The 16,607-nt window shown below is 44.2% G+C and overlaps 1 protein-coding gene and 3 non-coding genes across 4 annotated transcripts in view; 1 reads left to right on the forward strand and 3 right to left on the reverse strand.

Moving 5' to 3' along the window:
- trnG-GCC overlaps positions 1-42 on the reverse strand; it is a 72-nt gene extending 30 nt beyond the window's left edge. The window contains exon 1 of the tRNA in view: positions 1-42. This exon is cut by the window's left edge and continues 30 nt beyond it. This is a non-coding gene — a tRNA (tRNA-Gly).
- A 5,613-nt stretch (positions 43-5,655) lies between these two features.
- trnfM-CAU lies at positions 5,656-5,728 on the forward strand. The gene has a single exon. It is a non-coding gene; the product is annotated as a tRNA-Met (tRNA).
- A 9,569-nt stretch (positions 5,729-15,297) lies between these two features.
- Positions 15,298-15,383, reverse strand: trnM-UAU. Its single transcript has one exon. It is a non-coding gene; the product is annotated as a tRNA-Met (tRNA).
- On the reverse strand, positions 15,370-16,122 carry ccmC (cytochrome c biogenesis C). The gene has a single exon. It carries the CDS (start codon positions 16,120-16,122, stop codon positions 15,370-15,372), a length of 753 nt encoding a protein of 250 aa, YP_009153945.1.
- Positions 16,123-16,607: the final 485 nt, after the last annotated feature.

The raw sequence follows: 16,607 nt of genomic DNA on the forward strand, positions 1-16,607 counted from the left end.
CAGCCTTGGCAAGGCTATGCTCTACCATTAAGCTATTTCCGCCAGCTACGGTAGTGGCGAAGCACTACTGAGCAATTCACGTATTACTTGATACGGACGACTTCTGTTTTTCCGCCGGACCGCACTCTTGACCCCCGATCGAGCTACGAGCACGAGTAGGTAGGTGGCTAGGGGGGGCGGCAGGGCTGCCTTTTCAATCAATCTCCGGCCGCTCAGCGCCGCTATTGGTGCGAGTTGTAAGGAGTCTTGGTCTCGAGTCGAGCTGGGGCGTCATTTCATTCTCGTAACGGGAGTGAGTGCACCGCAAGACCAGACAAGTTACTCCCTCGCCTCGCAGCGGCGGCACCTGCCTTTTAAGTTAAGTCATTTCCTAAGACGGCTCCTCTTATTCTACGATAATCCAAGCAGCAGCTCCACGAGTCCGCTCGGAACCAGTCGACTCCTAAGCCATTCGTTCTCCCCTCTCGGTTGGCGTTTGCCAGCCACTAGAGCAAGTAAGAGAACCTACATACAGTGAATGAACTTAAAAAACCGCCGATTTTGGCCGGATTGTACACCTTTGTGTCTGGCTATGTATATGGATGCGCATAAAGAAGGGACGGGACATCTCTCTCCTTTTTTTTTGGGGGGGAAGAGAGGGGGAATAAGCTGCAGCGGCACCTCACGAACTTCTTACTGGGGCAGCACCATCCTATAGGCATTTGCGAGTGTTTGGATGCACGTGTTTTGTTCATATTCCTGCGCAGTTAAGAGAAAAATTGTTCCCAAGGAAACTACTTGTGTCTTTCTTGGATATGCTTAGTCCGGGTATAGATGCTATGACGTGAAATCCAAGAGACTCGATGTATTCTTGAATGTTCTCTTTAATGAGGTCGCCTCATATTTTCCTTAACCTAATTAATAAGACCCGGGGGAGAATGGTGATGGGGATGTATTTCGGCCTTCTCCTGTTCATCAACTCGAACCTCATTCTTCTGCAGTTGATGTTACGGATCAGCCTCACTCTTCAGGCCAGCAGCCTTGCCCAGCATCTTCTGCCGATTGTCAGTCTGTTCAGCTGACCTCAGAGGATTCCAGTCACCCGGCACAGCATGTTTATTCTCGGCGGCGATTACACTATGTTTCCCAGGGGAAGATTACTCCAGAAGATCAGCAGTCTAGCCCAGTTGCTTTCCTTCCAGCCGCTTCCTCAGATTCTGGATCCCTCTCTCAGGTTCGTCGATCCTCTCAAATTTCTTATCCTGTTGAAGGATTTTTGTCTTATCTTATGAATCGTTTTCCCCAAAACATCGAGCTTACCTTATGTCAGTTCAATCTTCTCATGAACCTGAACACCCATTTGTTTTTGAATGCTCTCTTGCCCTTAGGTTAGGCAGTTTCACCAACTCAAATGGGTGGTTCTCATGCAAGGATTTTTTCTCTTCCGGCATAGCTTTTATCCACTCTCCCTTGTGCTCATGAGACATAGCCTCTTGGTAGCATTCTGGTTCTCCCCCATCAGTGATCATCACATACTCATGAGGAGAATATCTCTGGGAAGACCGGTGCTCTCTAGTAGATCTTCTCAACTGAGGTTCAACTGGTGGTTCTGGAGGGGCTTGAATGCTTACCTTATTTTATGTATGAAAAGGGGAAAGGGGCAACCAACATAGGGAGCTAGCTTGCTTCCACTGGTGGCGGGCGGAGTGGAAGCAGAACCAGAAAAGGCAGCAATTCCAGAGACGGTTGACCGAGCGGAGGCATCGGAGGAAGGAGCACTAATGGAAGAGGCATCACCCGCGCTAGGGACACAAGGACTCTTCTCCGGTAGCGGAGTCAAGGGTCAAGCCAGCTAGAGAGGGAAGGAAAGGAGGAGAGTGCCTCATTGAAAGAGTGGAGAGAGAGATCGAAAGGATTCCACAGTCGAGGGATCCTAGTGAAGGGAAACCCGTACCCAGGGAGAGTTAGAGGAGGCAGAACCCTTCTGAGCCAAAATAAAATAAAGTGCCACAACACGACGGTACTCTTGTCAGATAGAGGTCTGAAGTCCGCCGATTCGGGCAAGCGAATCTACATTATATGAGCACAGAAAGGGCTGAGCGAGACTCCATCCTATATTCTATTATGAAATAAAAACTCGTCCCCAAAGAAGGGAGGAGAAGGAACCGCACCCTTACGTAGGGTTCGCTCCATCCTCTGCGACGGATGCTCGGGGAGTTGAGTAACCCCGATTCCCCTACCTTTAAAAGGATGCTGAAAATTCGAAAGAATTTTCAGGAAAAGGGGACTTTCAAGTGTTAAGCCTTTCTTTTTTTTATGAGGTCGTGTACAAGCGCAACCCACCGCACAAGCGTGGGCTGGGCCTACCTCCATCCCTAGAGGAAGAGATGAGGCCTTTTTTCTTTTCACTTGAAGGATAAGGTTTTAAACACCCTCAGCTGCTACTGATAAAGGGGCGTAGCGGGTAAGGCAAAGGCAAAAGGTGTATCAGCAGTTCGAGGACGAGTTCCATAAGGGGTTTCCCCACAAGCGTTCTATAGAAGGGTTACAAAGGAGCTAATGGGTTAAAGGGCAGACTTTCAGTAGTAAGACTCACTCTAACGTGGTGGATAACGCGCTAACAATATCTAGTTCTTATCAGTGCTTGGCGATCCAGATGAGCCAACCGATCCAAACGAGTAATAGGCAGCTCCCTTAAGACTAGCAGTTTATAATAAAGCAGTTGATTCTGTCCCTAGGGCAAGTGAGTTTAGTAGCGGAGCAGGCAAGAATAGCCTTTCTTGCAGAATCCAATCCATCACAACGAAAAAGACTAGCTTCAGCCTTATCCATCCACGCTAGAGATGGAAGATTTATAGATCGACGTTCCCACATAAAGTAATGCTTAGATTCACTCTGGTATACGCTCCAAAGATTTACGAAAGAAAGAGTCCCGGGATCGGAAGGAAATTAAAATGCCTCACACAGGCAACTCCGCTAGGCTCAGCATTCAAGAGCTCAGTTAGCAGTTCAGCGACCGGCTATCCCCGAGAAAAGAAAGCCCGGTATTCTCAGATCAGGAAGGGACATACTCCCTTATTCCTTCTATCTAGGAAAGGTCTGCACCAATAATGCAGCTGAATACGAAGCTTTGATTATGGGACTGGAACTAGCTTTGAAGTTCAAGATCCGTCATATTGAGATCTTCGGGAACGCGGAATTGGTCATCAAACAAATGACCACGGAATATGAAGTGCGGTATGAAGGCCTTGCAATGTACCATGATCTAGCTCAACGCCTATTCGAATGCTTCCCTGATGCCAGCATTACTCATGTGCCAAGGAAGGATAACGCAATTGCAGATGCCTTCAGAAACAAAGGAAAGACTTAGCTGGGTTTGAAGTTTTCGTACGAACTCAGAGCTGTGGGACTTGAATTTTATGCAAAGTCTTTTACTAGGGTAAAGACTACACATACCGAATCGACTACGAGAGGGAATAGCCAGAGTACGGATCTTGATAAACTAAAAAGAAGACGGAATAGAATCCGAGACCTACGATTTCAATTAAGTTAAGTAAATTTGCCCCTTAGCCGCTCGCTAATGGTTCTCCACCAGTTACACAGTAATTAGACACCAATCAAAGACTTCCAACATCGTCAGTCACTGAACTCACTCACGGAACAATAAAAGACTTGACTCCGGACACAGGCTCGGCAGCACGCTGGCACTGACTCTCATCATTCTCAAAAAATAAGGAAATCGACTCGGTGCCTCAGGATAATGGGGATAAAACTCCAACAACCTCTTACACTCGGTCAACGAATAAAGGAAAATCAGTCTTTTCTGGGTCAGCTCTTAGAAATTATCAAGACAAAGAAAATGGAAGAAGATAGGCCAAATGGTGATAGAGCCGAAAAACCCTTCCCTCGATCTACGAAAAGAAATGATTCGAATACAACAGGGAGGAATGGAAGGATGGCAAGGCGCTTACTTACACAACAATAAAAAGAAGGATAAGGATTTACTTCGGGTAGGCTCTTAGACTCAATAAACAAGCCTTTACTTCAAACAAAACAATGAAAAAAAAGGCCCACTTCATTACGAGAATGGAAAGAATCAAACGAGGGACGACTAGGCGAATTAGTCAAAGGTGGAACCCCCCAAGAAGACCCTGTGGCAATGGATGGTTAGAACCCGGAAAGAAGAAATTTCGGTTTTTTTATATTACACGAACAGAAAATAAAGATTGATTGCAAGGCTTTTCACTCCTTAAAACATTACTTAAACTTAAAGCTCAGAAATGCAGGATGGTCTTGGACGGACTTCGGACAAAGAGAGGGAAAAAATTGAAGACTTAGGATAATTAAAGCTTAATTTAGTCCCTGACTAGGGGCAAGAAAAAAGAAGATGACGATCGCTCGTGCACCATGACTAATTAGGAACTCACCCAAGGTGTGAAGCGAAAACATCCTTTATTGAGACTTTAAATATAGAAAAACTTGCAAGGACACACGCACACCAAGCAGTCACTTCCGCACCTGAAGGCAAAGAGAAATCATTCCTGGATGCGAGATAAGGTACAAGCACTAAAAGAAAAGGAATGAAACCTAAGGAAGAGGTCCGTCCTTAGTATCAAAGTGTTTTGATCTGTCTTATAATAGGGTCTTCACTGACAAGGGTCTTGTCAAGAGGACCAAGACATTGATTGACTTAGCCTACACTCTAATTTCCCCTTAGACAAGATTGAATTGAACCATTTCCATAGATGCCCTATATTTACATGAAAAGACAAATATGAATAGTCAGCTTGAAAGACTTCCTTATACTTATAAAGCTAACAAAATTTTCATGATATAAGAGTATAAGAATAGAAGAGAAAAAAATGGAATGGGAGGGGTGTGGGCCTAAACGTCCTTATTGAAAACTAAAGCGCTAACGAGCAAGAAAAGACCCCTTACTATAGTAAGGGGCCCTTTCTTGCAGGATGCCGGGTGCGCAGGAACGCCCAACCTATACAAGAGGTTTCCGCCTTCATTTGGTCGTGCTGCTATGATGTAACGTGCAGTCGTCCCGAGGCAGCAGGATGTATGGTGTAGGGCCCCCTATTTTCTCTCCCTTAAAGTCCTTTATAGATTTCGAGTCGGGAATAGAGCAGTGGCTTATTCGGCGCTATATCACATCACAATTCATTCATTCTCGGGCATAGCAGTTCACGAAACGTGGCATGGGACATCTGTCGGCGGCGGGAGTCAACCATCCGAGCGAGAGGTCAGACCAATAATCCCATTCACCCTGGTCCAATCCGAACGGATCTTGTTGAATGAATTGATCCATTGTTGTATGCCTTACTTCTTAGTGCATTTTTTCCTACTCGGACCCGCCGTACTTCCTTTGAGTACTGCTGAGAGATATAGTGGAAACATTTTGTTATGGTGGAGAGTGGAGAGTGAAAACACCAATGCAGCAGAGAACGACCGCATGAATCGGAATCCACTTATATTAAGACAGACGACCGAGAAAGAAAGGTTCCACGTTCTCCAAGTGGTTGATCTTAGCGTGCTAGCCGCTGCTTCATTTCGTATAGTGATAACGCTTTCTCTTTCTTAGCGCTCCGCCCCCCCTTGTATAGTAAGTGGGACTCTGGTTGCGCGGCTTTTTCTTATAGGGGTCTATCTTCTCTGACTTGACTCAGCTTGACCTACTTGACTCAGCGGTTAGAGTATCGCTTTCATACGGCGAGAGTCATTGGTTCAAATCCAATAGTAGGTAAAACCGGCCGAAACCCCTGCTTTTGCCAGCATGACAGCAAGCACGGACTGGCAGCAAGGAGTCAACTGAATGACCAAAGCATTGGTTGCTTCCACTTGTGGCCTTCTTCGACCGCCTTGACACCTTAATATCAAGGAACCCCACCCCTCTCTTCTTCTCTTCATGTATGTGGGCTGCCCACCCCGTCCAAAATAGACGAACAGGAACAAGCTGAATAAAGGCGCGAGAGAGAGAGTTGATACTCAGCTCACCTCCCCTCTTCCACAATTAGGTGAGGACCAGGGAGGCCGGAAACCCCAACGGGAAACCTTTCACCGCGCCACACGATTCTTTCGCGAAGCGCTCTCTCAGACGTTTCCACTCCTGCCCCCGCAAGCAAAGAGGTTTCAAGATACCAGGCGACCAAGTGAAAGTGAACAGCCCCGAGAAAATCTTCTAGGGAGCGTACCTCTTCTAAGAAAAACTAATAGAATAATAAATAAAATATATAAAAAAAAAAAAGAAGAATCTTTTTTTTTATGGACCTTTGGATCTCCGACCAATGAGGTGATGACACATGCATGCGTGCATATAAACTACTTAAAAGTGGGTTCCAACCCTGGGTGGCACTATGTAACTCAATCCATTATAGGGCTATTGGTGGATTTTTTTTTAGAATAGACTCTGAGACTTTTAGGAAATTTTTTCGAGATAAGGACTTGCAAAAGTCGAGTAGTCGAAGAAGTAAGGTCTCAGACTCGCGGAAGACAAGTGAAAAGTATCTCGAGGTTTCGCCGCTTTGAAACAAAACAATACAATAAGTTTCAAAATTTCGCAAAAATGCAGAGGGTTCCGCCAGAAAGAGTTTGGGATTAAATCGTTTGGTCTTTGTTGGAAGTTCCCTGATTGGATTGGTTTGAGAACCTGATTGAAGAAGACCATAATTTTTGAATACACGTTGATCTGCAGATCCAGTGTTTGAAGTTATTAGAGTGTGTTTCGATTTTAGATTTAAGAATTCCACAGTTCAGACAGAGACGTTGTTGAGTATGTGGCTTGACTTACTCCAGGGTGACTCAAGTCTCGATTGAGCAGTCATTTTTCATAGTCACGGGTCCTGCTTTAGCACTGTTTCACATTTGCAACTGTAGAGGGCGGTTTGTGACCTTCCCATTTTCCAGTGAAACCGGGGACCGAAAGGTCGGTGAGAGATAGCAATAAGATGCATCCATTTCTAGGCTAATTCAGTGTCTTGTGGATGCTATCTATGAGGTAGTTAGACACGCCCCTTGGGGGATCTGTTGGGTCTTTTAAAAAGACTCAATCAAAGGGAAGGGCACAAACAAATGAAGGGAAAGCCTGCTGTTTTTCTGAGGTTGGGTTTTGAGATGAGAGTAAGATACACACGTCGAAGAAATCCGTTGTCTAGAGAGAGTGGAGTGATCTCAAAGAGTTTTCAATTAGAATATTTATGAAAAATTTATTTATTTATTATTAATATATTATATATATATATTTTTTAATAAAGTTTTATTTGATTCGAAAAACTATATTATAGTTTTTCTTGCCCCTTTACTTGATACTTTCATTCCCCTTTGATAGCTCTTTTTTGGGAAGGATCGAAGATCGGATATATCGGCTCTATTTTCCTATCGGACCTGTGAAAGTACTTGCCTAACTGTGAGAACTCGTTAGCCCTTATCAATTATTGTACGCCAATACTTGAAAAAGAACTCCCGAAATTTTGAGTTCCACGTCTGCCTTTCACCGGTGTGGGATCAAGCCCTTCTACTAGCCCCCCAAGAGCTATATCGGTGGCACTCGGGATCTACGACTTATTTAGTTACGATAGGACGACTAATCAAAATTAAGCGTCCTTCCCTGGAAAAGCAACTGAACCTGAACCTTCGCTACGTTCCAGCTAGTCGAACTACCTCAGTGAACCAGAGAAAGCATTTCTATTCAAAGCAATCCACCCAAGCCAAGGAAGGCTAGCTAGTCTCTAGGGGCTGAATCTCTAGAAATTCCGTAACTCTTTTATATGATAATCAAAGTTCTTCGCCTGCTTACTTTTTAAGTAAACAAACCGATGCGCCCCTTTCTTGATTTAGGAGTCCGACACTCGGTTAAATATGTCTATCGCAGCAAATCCTTCTCACAGTCTATAGCCTTCGCTAGTTGCATCTGTAAAAATTCCGGGCGTGCCCCGGTGTACCTGCTTCCAAGCCTCCGCTATTTCCTTTACTAAGGCTATGGCTCCTTTGTCTTTGTATGAAAATTCCAGTTCACTCAGCTCGTGTGTCGTAGGGACAAACTGTTTTTCACCAAACTGCCTCCGGACCAAAAGGGGGCATAACTGACTCCTCCCCAGGGTCCCAACAAAGGAAGCCAAGGGTAGCTTCCATATCTATATGCTACTGGGCAAGGCTTCACCCACTTTAGGAACTGCACTACCTGACAATTTTTCCATTGAAGAGGTTTCAATTCTCAACAAAGGAAATAGCCGCTTACTACTATAAACCATAGGCTACTGGGGCTTCCCTTCCACACCAACTGAAACTGAGGGACCAATCGAAGGCGGACCAAGAGCTTTTTTTCTTTACATAATTTACGGAAGGTAAGTTACTACTGGCCCTAAAAGCGGGGCCGATTACACAGGTTAAAGTAAAAAGGAATTTCCGCTTTCTACAAGAAATGATCGCAAATGGCGAAAGACCCGTATCACCAGGACCTCGCTCTAACAAAGATAGGTCAGAATCCACTTAGACACAAGGGGAAACTGCGGGACTTAGAAAAGCACTACAACCTACTTCTTCCTCGACCTCCCTTTAAGAAAAAAAAGATGGAAACTTAGCCGATTGATTAGCTAATGGAAGACTTTATAACACACTAGGAATGGAAAGAGCGGATTCAAGCTTTGAAAGGAATTCTGCCCTAGCCGATTAGAAGGCTACAGACCAAATATCATAGTGGATGTCCCCTTACTTCACTTCAAGAGTTTCAAAGGATCAAGGAAGAGGCAGCGAACCAGACTCTTTCGCTAGGGCAATGGGACTCAACCCGAAAGCACAGACAGCTAATGGAAAGCGGTAGGACTAAGAGCTGTGGGACTAGAACTCACATTCACTCCAAAGAAATGAACGAATGGACTCCCTCGACTGCTAGAAGACTAAGAGAGGGTTGGAAAGCTGCTTACGGACTTCGGACAAAGAGAGGTACCTAATTGAAGGCTTAGAGCAAGACAAAGGCAGAATGGAATACCAGCCTAAAAGCGGGGCCAGTTAGACCAACTTCAAATGAGACAAGATCCTTTATATCGCATATCGTTCGTCACACACAAATGCAAGGCACTTCACCACCTGAAGGAAGGTGCAAAGCGAAAAACTAAGTTCTTGCTGCGGGAGAAGGCTTATTCGCCGAGCAGGAAAGAAGAGACCTCTCTTATGCAATTCTCGAGGTTCACCAGGACTAATCTCGATTGCCCGATTCCTTTCATCTAACTTGGATTTAAAAGCAAGCATGATTTTCGATCTTGTAACTGATAGAAGGATTGGGATATGATTAACGAATGAACCACACTGACACAGAAGAAAAAGACGGTGAAAGTACCTGTGCCACCAGTTGGTCAATGGGTGCCTGTGGTAAAGAAGTCCAAGTCTGAGAAAAAGCCTGCAGAGGGAACGGAACATCTGTAGAAGTCCAGTCACCGAAGCTATCCAGGACCCAGAGGAGAAGGTTGTTGAGGAAGAAGGCTTCAGTTAAAAGAAAATTGCAGCTTGAGGTGGAATCACAGCCAGAGGCCGGCTCTCTCTACCATAGATGGATCTAAAGAAAAACTTCTTCTACACCAGCTTGTGTAATAGCAGTAGGCAGTAGGGGCTCAGATTCAATCAAAACTGTTTGTACGGGTACCAAACCATCTTTCTCAAAACTCAAAGCTCGATCTTTAGCTTATTGAATGGAGTTCGCCTCTTTAGCTCTTTAGTGAAAGCTAGGCTAGTCAAAAGCTCTTCCTTAGTGATGGAGATCGGCTATGAGACTCCTTGGAAAGGCTACTCAACCCCGTTAACAGGGCCCCATCACGCTCTTCTCTTTATAAGGTAGGGTTTCCCCTCTCCGGAAGGATTCCTATGGTAGTCTAGTTCTCGGCAAAGCTTTCAACCAAATAAAGAAAAGAGATAGTTGTAGTGCCTTCCGTTTCAAGGCAAGGTTGAAGAAAGACAAAAAACCTAACCAGCGAAACCAAAGCTGACGCTTGCTCTTAGAAGAGGTTTTTTGGCCACTAAACTAAGCGCTTACTGGACGACTTGATCTTGATGTCCCCATAGATCCAGGATGCCCGACTTTCTGGCAAAGACCAGTCTTGCTTCTTTTTTTTTCTCTTTACTTTTGCCTCAGGCGCTAGAAAGATTGCCACTTCTATTATAAGTAGAAACGCGGATGGAGAAGACTCTGAAAGACTCTAATTTTTCGTGTTCTCGCTAATCTAGGGAGCCCTTCCACAAAGAAAGCTTTGAACCGGGACCCTATCTTCAACCATTCTTGTAGCGGGGAAAGTCCTTCTGACACGGCAGGAGCACGTTCTGCCTCGAAATTGACTGAAATAAAGTAAAAAAAATATCATCTCATAACATAAGTCAAAGCAGTCTCTATTGAACCTCTGGCTCTGGCGGTTGAATCAGCTGGTATCACATTTCCTGCTATGGAAGAATCCCTTTTGATTTAATCAGCTTCTACTGGAATAGTGAAAGCCTTATATTATGAATCAGTATAGGTTGACCTCTTCTACTTTCTTCGACCCTGCTCTTCAATAGAGTCTTGAGGCTAAGTCAGCTCTCTTCTTCTTTTTCTTTCTCTGACATTCTGAGAGAAAGATTGATCCACCTGGAAACCCCTCTTGGCCTACTTAACCTACTCTTCATTTAGGCAATAATAGCAGACTTTGCTATTACATCCTCCGATTCGGCAAAATAAACTTCTCTCGTGGTCAAGCATCCGGCTTTCCTTCCTACAAGCATATAAACCTCGAGCTTCAAACACTTCCATTTGTGACCATCCAACTCTCCAATGAGCCTGCACTCTCAAACACAAAAAGAAGGACAAATGCTCGATCCTATCCATCCGGCTTATTGGGAGTCGTTTTCATTCCTCTCACCTCTCCAGATTTTTTCCAATCCATTGTTCTTCGTTTTAAGAACGAAAGTCAATGTCAATGATTTTTTGTGTTGTGTCTTGCGTATGCTCTAATCTCAGATATTTTTTGAATTCTAGCATACAATAGCTAGTTTAGCTGCTTTCTTCGCATGATAAAACCTTAATCATCATGAATTGAATTTATATGGGCATACTGAACTGATCTCCTTTGGGTATCCTCTGCAGGGGAAAGAACTAAGATGGAAGGACGGACGATCGACAGGAAAGAAAGTGACTGCCCTATCCCTCCCTTGATGGACCCCTCTAATTTGGTCAATTTGAATCTTGTGAAACTTCTTAACTTGGAAAATGTGGAGGTCATTGCTCATACCAATGAATTGAAGCGGATGTTGAGCTTGCCATGTTCAGTACTAAAAACTGAAAAAGAAAAAGTTTCAAACCGGGGCTAAATGATTTTTTTCATCTTGTGAGGAGGCTTCACAAATTTATATTGGGGAGGGGTTACAACAACAGATGGTGCTTCTTTCTTGGATACCGTCAAGATCAAGACTAAGAAGAGATGTTTTCTGGGATTTATCAGAAAGATATGGTATTCACTCGATCGTTGCTTCCTTGTGAGGTGATGGAATTTATTAAGAGAATCCCTGAGGAGACTACTGGAAAAGAGTCTTTCCTTCAAGATGGTTACATCCTGCAATATTCACCCCTCCCTCCAAACTGGATTTTCGGTGCCAGGTGTTAGCTTCATGTCTTCGGATCTTTCTATATCAATGCTCAATCTAAAGCTCCCAGTCTGGTACACCAAATGTGAATCTCATGAAGTTGAAGCCAACAATTTGGAATCAGCGGAGGGGCACTGCAGAAGCATCTCATGATATAGATGCACTATTGGGGATAAAAAAGGAGTCAAAACCTCAACTCAACCAAAGCATGGCTTGAAGATCACTTTTATCATCAGAAAGGGCGCGTGTACCAATTCATCAGAGAAATGGATTTCGGGCTTGGGTATCCATGGCACCCTATTTGAACTTGTTGAAAAAGGGGCGTAGCGAAAGCAACAAATCCTTTAACAGCAGCAAAGACTTCGGATGGGAAACCTTATCTTAATAGGAAGTGGCCACTAAATAAAGTAAAGAGTTCTGCCTTCTAGCCAGAGCCCTTTATTATGGCCTTCATTTTTTTCCTGCTTCAAGCTTGGGAAAGTGTGCTTACTTCGGGGATGAAGAATCAGTTGAACTAACTCGACTAAGAATCCTAGAAAGCGGTGCCCTTGGTTCAGTTTTTAGAGAAAATGCTTTTGATTTGGTCCTTTCAGCAGTTGGCGCGTAGTATCCATCCTGTAACTGACTCTCATCAATTGGTTGAATAACCCACCTCTTACTTACAAGCTACAAGCAAGGGGAATCGCTTCAGGAAAAGAGCTCGAACGATAGCTGGCTCGCCTAAGTGGTAGAGAAAGTTACTTCGGTCAATCCTTCATAAGCCCTTTTTCACGAAAATCGGTAACCGGTGCGGTAGAAGAGAGCTCCTATTTCACTTGACGTTTACTAGCTTTCAAGTCAAGATAGAAGAGCCTTGAATGCTTGCTCTCGGAATTCTTCTAGTGAGATTGTAGACCCAAGAATGCCTAATAGAGCCTACTTCCCACTAGGGGTGACAGGATTTTCCTCTTAAAATTCCGGAGGCTTTCGATCTGACATCAAGACTTGAAAGCTCTCTCTGTGCACTTCTCTTTGCTTGGCGCTAGCTTGATTCTTTTTCTTTTCTTGAGTTTCGAAAACGGAAAGAACGTAGGATAGGATAAGTGAGGATACGGAATGAATGCTCTTCGATGCTAGCTAGGTATTTATGGACGGACACTTACCTTTTTTGACAAAGGGTGGGAAGACTTCGCCTTAGTATAATCGGGTAAATCACTATTAGGAGAATAAGGGAGCTTACGAAAAGGGCTATCAAACGGCTGTGACTTTCAATTGGCCTTGTCTCGCTTAACTCGTCGAGTAGTGATTATCCCGGAAGGAAGATCTGTTCGAAAGGTCTCGCCAAAAATCCGTATAATGATTAGCTCCTAGCCCCTGCTTCTTGAATTGGTGCTATCATCGTATAATAATCTTCCAATTAAATAAATATGCTCCTTTTTTACACTCCAGGTAATAAATCGGCTATCGGCAGCATTCACAGCTGAGCTGATTTTATCACTCTCACTTGCAGCCTAGTCTGTAACAAGAACCATGGCATTCGATGCTTCCTGTACTGCTCCTGTCTAGCAAAGAGCCAAAGATCGTAGCGTGTCTACTATTGCTATTGATTCAACCTCCTCCTCATATAAAGTAAGAAGTGCCACATTCCCTTTCGCTCGCCACAGCCTCCCTACTCAGGAATTAGCCTAACGGCAGAGCTCTTGCTGCACTCAACTCAAAAAGGCTCCACAAGCGCGATAGAGGAGTAATTAACGCGCGTTGAGCGAGCAGCAAGGTTTCTATTCGACCACGTGAACGCGGTTTATCCGTACTAATGTAAAAGACTGCTCCTGCTGCGAAGTTTACCGCTCCGCTAACGCTATGTGATCCGGTCAAGATGAATCGAATGGTCTTTTTCCACTTGACAATCCCCTTCCATATCATTATATAGGCATATATAGGATTCACGCCGCCCGCCCTGTGTGGAGAGAGCCCTAAAGCACTGTAAGCAAGTTACTCCACCAAGAGAAGTGCGAATCCACCAAGGGCATTCCCAGCAGCATTAGCTAGTTATATGCAAATAACAGCCAAGGAAGGAATCGGGTGAGGAAAGAAGAAGACTGGAACCGATGTTCCAGATCATTACGAATCCTAAGCCAACTGAGTTATCTCGTTTGGCGTGGGCATCAGTTGAAGTTGTTGTAAATTATCGATGAGAAAGGTATTATGGGAACTTATCAATAAAGTGACCCTTTTTGGAAAGACTTAGGCTCAATCGCAGCTTAACAGGCTCGCTCGCTGCATCCTTCCTCTTGAAAGAGTTCTTTCGAAGCCCCTTTCTAACACCTTCTTTTTTCGTTGGTAATGGTTTCAAGTTTTGAATGGATGTCCCAATTGGGTGAATTCTTAAACCGAGATGGATTCTTGCCCGACCAAATAAGATAAAAGCTTGGCAGCGAAAAGGCTTTTCCAATAAGCAACTTCCTTATTAGTGGGCTCCCCTATTGATATTTAATCACTCTCACACAGGGGTGGCGGGTGGATACAGAAAAAGACTAATCCAATCTTTTAATTCAACAAGAAGTACCACCAGTGTGATAGAATGCGATTCCGAATGATAAGACGTAGGTAGGATAGAAGGTATAGGATGGAACCGAATCGAGCCTACGGGGAAGTTGTTGCTCCTTAGAATGCCAAACCAAAGACGAAGCAGGCAAGGCTTTCCTTTCTTGTAGTCGGGGAAAGAATCCCGGGGTTGATGCTGAACCAATTCTTCCATTCCAGAGCCCAGAGGAAGAGGAAATAACATTCCATGCTGCGAGGCATCGCTGATAACATTGCCTCTTGTACAGTTGCTTTAGCCTAGGAGCCAACCTAGCTAAGGCAATATCCCAAAGTAGGGGCAGCTAACTGTGTAGATAGATGCTCTTTCCTCTTGCGGGAAAGCTATTCCTTGAGTTGAGATGCTACTGCTTAGATTAGATGGTTAGCTTAGTAGATGCTTTCTTGTAGCTCTACCTTTTAAAAAGCACTTCTCTTGCGTTCTTGAGTTAGTTTTTTGTCTTGTAGCTACTACCGATATGCTATGCAAGTGGTAGAAGTGGTGCTATTAATTCAGTGCTAAGCACTCAGCTCGCTCAGGGCTTGGAAGACCCTTCGCTAGCAAGGCAGCTATTACAGAGGAAGGAAGGATAAGGGGGAGGGGGTACCGAGGAGACAAAGACAACTATGTAAGGCTTAGACCTTGCGTATACTGCTCCTCCTTCGGGTAGCTCTCTCTTCAAGCACTCTTGCCCCCAATTCACCGATAGAGAAGAAAGAGATAAGCAATGACCGGGCTAGACCAATGAAAGCGGACCAAGGTTTTTATTCGTTAGCTAAGCGCGCCTATTACAGCGCCTCTATTACAGAAGCAAAAGCGATGCGCCCTATTGACCAGCCGAAGAGCATTCTTATAAAAGAATGAATGGGAAGCAGGCCCGGTCTATATTGCTAGAGTTATCTTTACTTCACCCCCCACGTACTCCTCTATTCTTATATTTGAATTCCGTCTCTAAGCTTCCCCTTTAGTGCCTGCTGATACTTATTTTCTCTCCACTATAGTTGCGATCTCTAAGCGGGATTTTCAGTCATCTATACTTTTTCTTTCTCTAGCGAGTGAAGAACGAGTGTTGAGCGAGTGAAGTGCCCCATAAGCTATAAGGGCGAGCTATATGTAACAATTTCGTGAGCAGCAATTGAACTAAACGTTCCAAGTGCATCCAGCAGGAATCGAACCTACGAATTTGCCTCTTTATTAGGTTGGTATAGGTTGGGCGCTTTAACCATTCAGCCATGGATGCAAAAAGACTCAGCGAGTGAACTAGGTTTTGGTATTCCTTCTCGAGCTTCTATTTCTTCCGTTAAAGGGGATTCGAGAAAAGATGGAATAGGAAGACGTGTTTCCAGAACAAACAAGATACAAGTTGAGAAGGGGAAGTTTGCAAAGTTAGACAAGATTGGAATGGGCATAGGAACATGTATTGATGTACCAGATCGGCTAATGCTCCCAGGTTGATGCGATGTATTCCACCAGTTGACTGAAGACTTGATTATTGGTATATCGATCGGTCCAACACAGATTGAAATAGAAGCCGGTTCGACAGGAAGCTTTTGAAAACGCAGTGCACCCAGGTAAATAAGGAACGAGATGAATACTGAGGTTAAACGAGCATCCCACACCCAAAAGGTGCCCCACATAGGTCTTCCCCGAAACCCCCCAGTAACTAAGGTAAACAACGTAAAAAAAGCACCAATTTCTATACTGGTTCCGGAAGAGCGAAGAAAAAGAGGATGCTTTGTTAATAAGAACAAGAAAGTGTTTATAGCCGTAGCGATATAAACAAGAATACTCATCCGAGCCGCAGGAACATGTACATACGGAATACGAGAATTTCCACCTTGTTGAAGATCTAGTGGTGCTACCCGAAGACTTAAATAAATAGCCATCGCTGTTAAGAACAACCGAGATCCAATGAGAATTTTCGCGTAGCTTCTGGTCTTTGACATCAAAAAAAAAGGTTGTAATAACGAAACGGACATGTGATCATTTTGTCCTAGCTAGTGGAACAAGAAAGACATGGATCTATATTCAATACGCAATCAAAGGATTTCCCCCAACGAGGAATTCCCCCTGCTTTGTTTTCGCTCCGCTCGTCCATGGAACTCCTTGCTCGCGGAGCGGCATACCGGAAAAAAAATGATAAAGGGTGCCAGCTACTGAGGCTCGCCGATTACTAACTGACCGATAATAGGGTTAACAATGTATGAAAGCAAGAACTCGACACATCATACAGAATAAGATCTTCCAAAAGATTGTATATACGCATTAGATCAGGAGGTTCCACAATAAATTGATCTACCACTTGCGTATCAATTAATTTATCAACTAGCTCAGAATGGGTCATTTTCTCGGGGAGCGCCAAGTTTTGTTTTTCCAAAATTTTGGCTATGCCCTTTCGGAGAGCACTATGCAGGAGGTCCTTTGTGGACTCATATAGGGGGTTGCTTACTTTTTCCGGAGAACC

The sequence above is a fragment of the mitochondrial genome of Gossypium hirsutum (assembly GCF_007990345.1).
Source record: "Gossypium hirsutum mitochondrion, complete genome".
In the NCBI taxonomy this organism is placed as follows: Eukaryota; Viridiplantae; Streptophyta; class Magnoliopsida; order Malvales; family Malvaceae; genus Gossypium; species Gossypium hirsutum.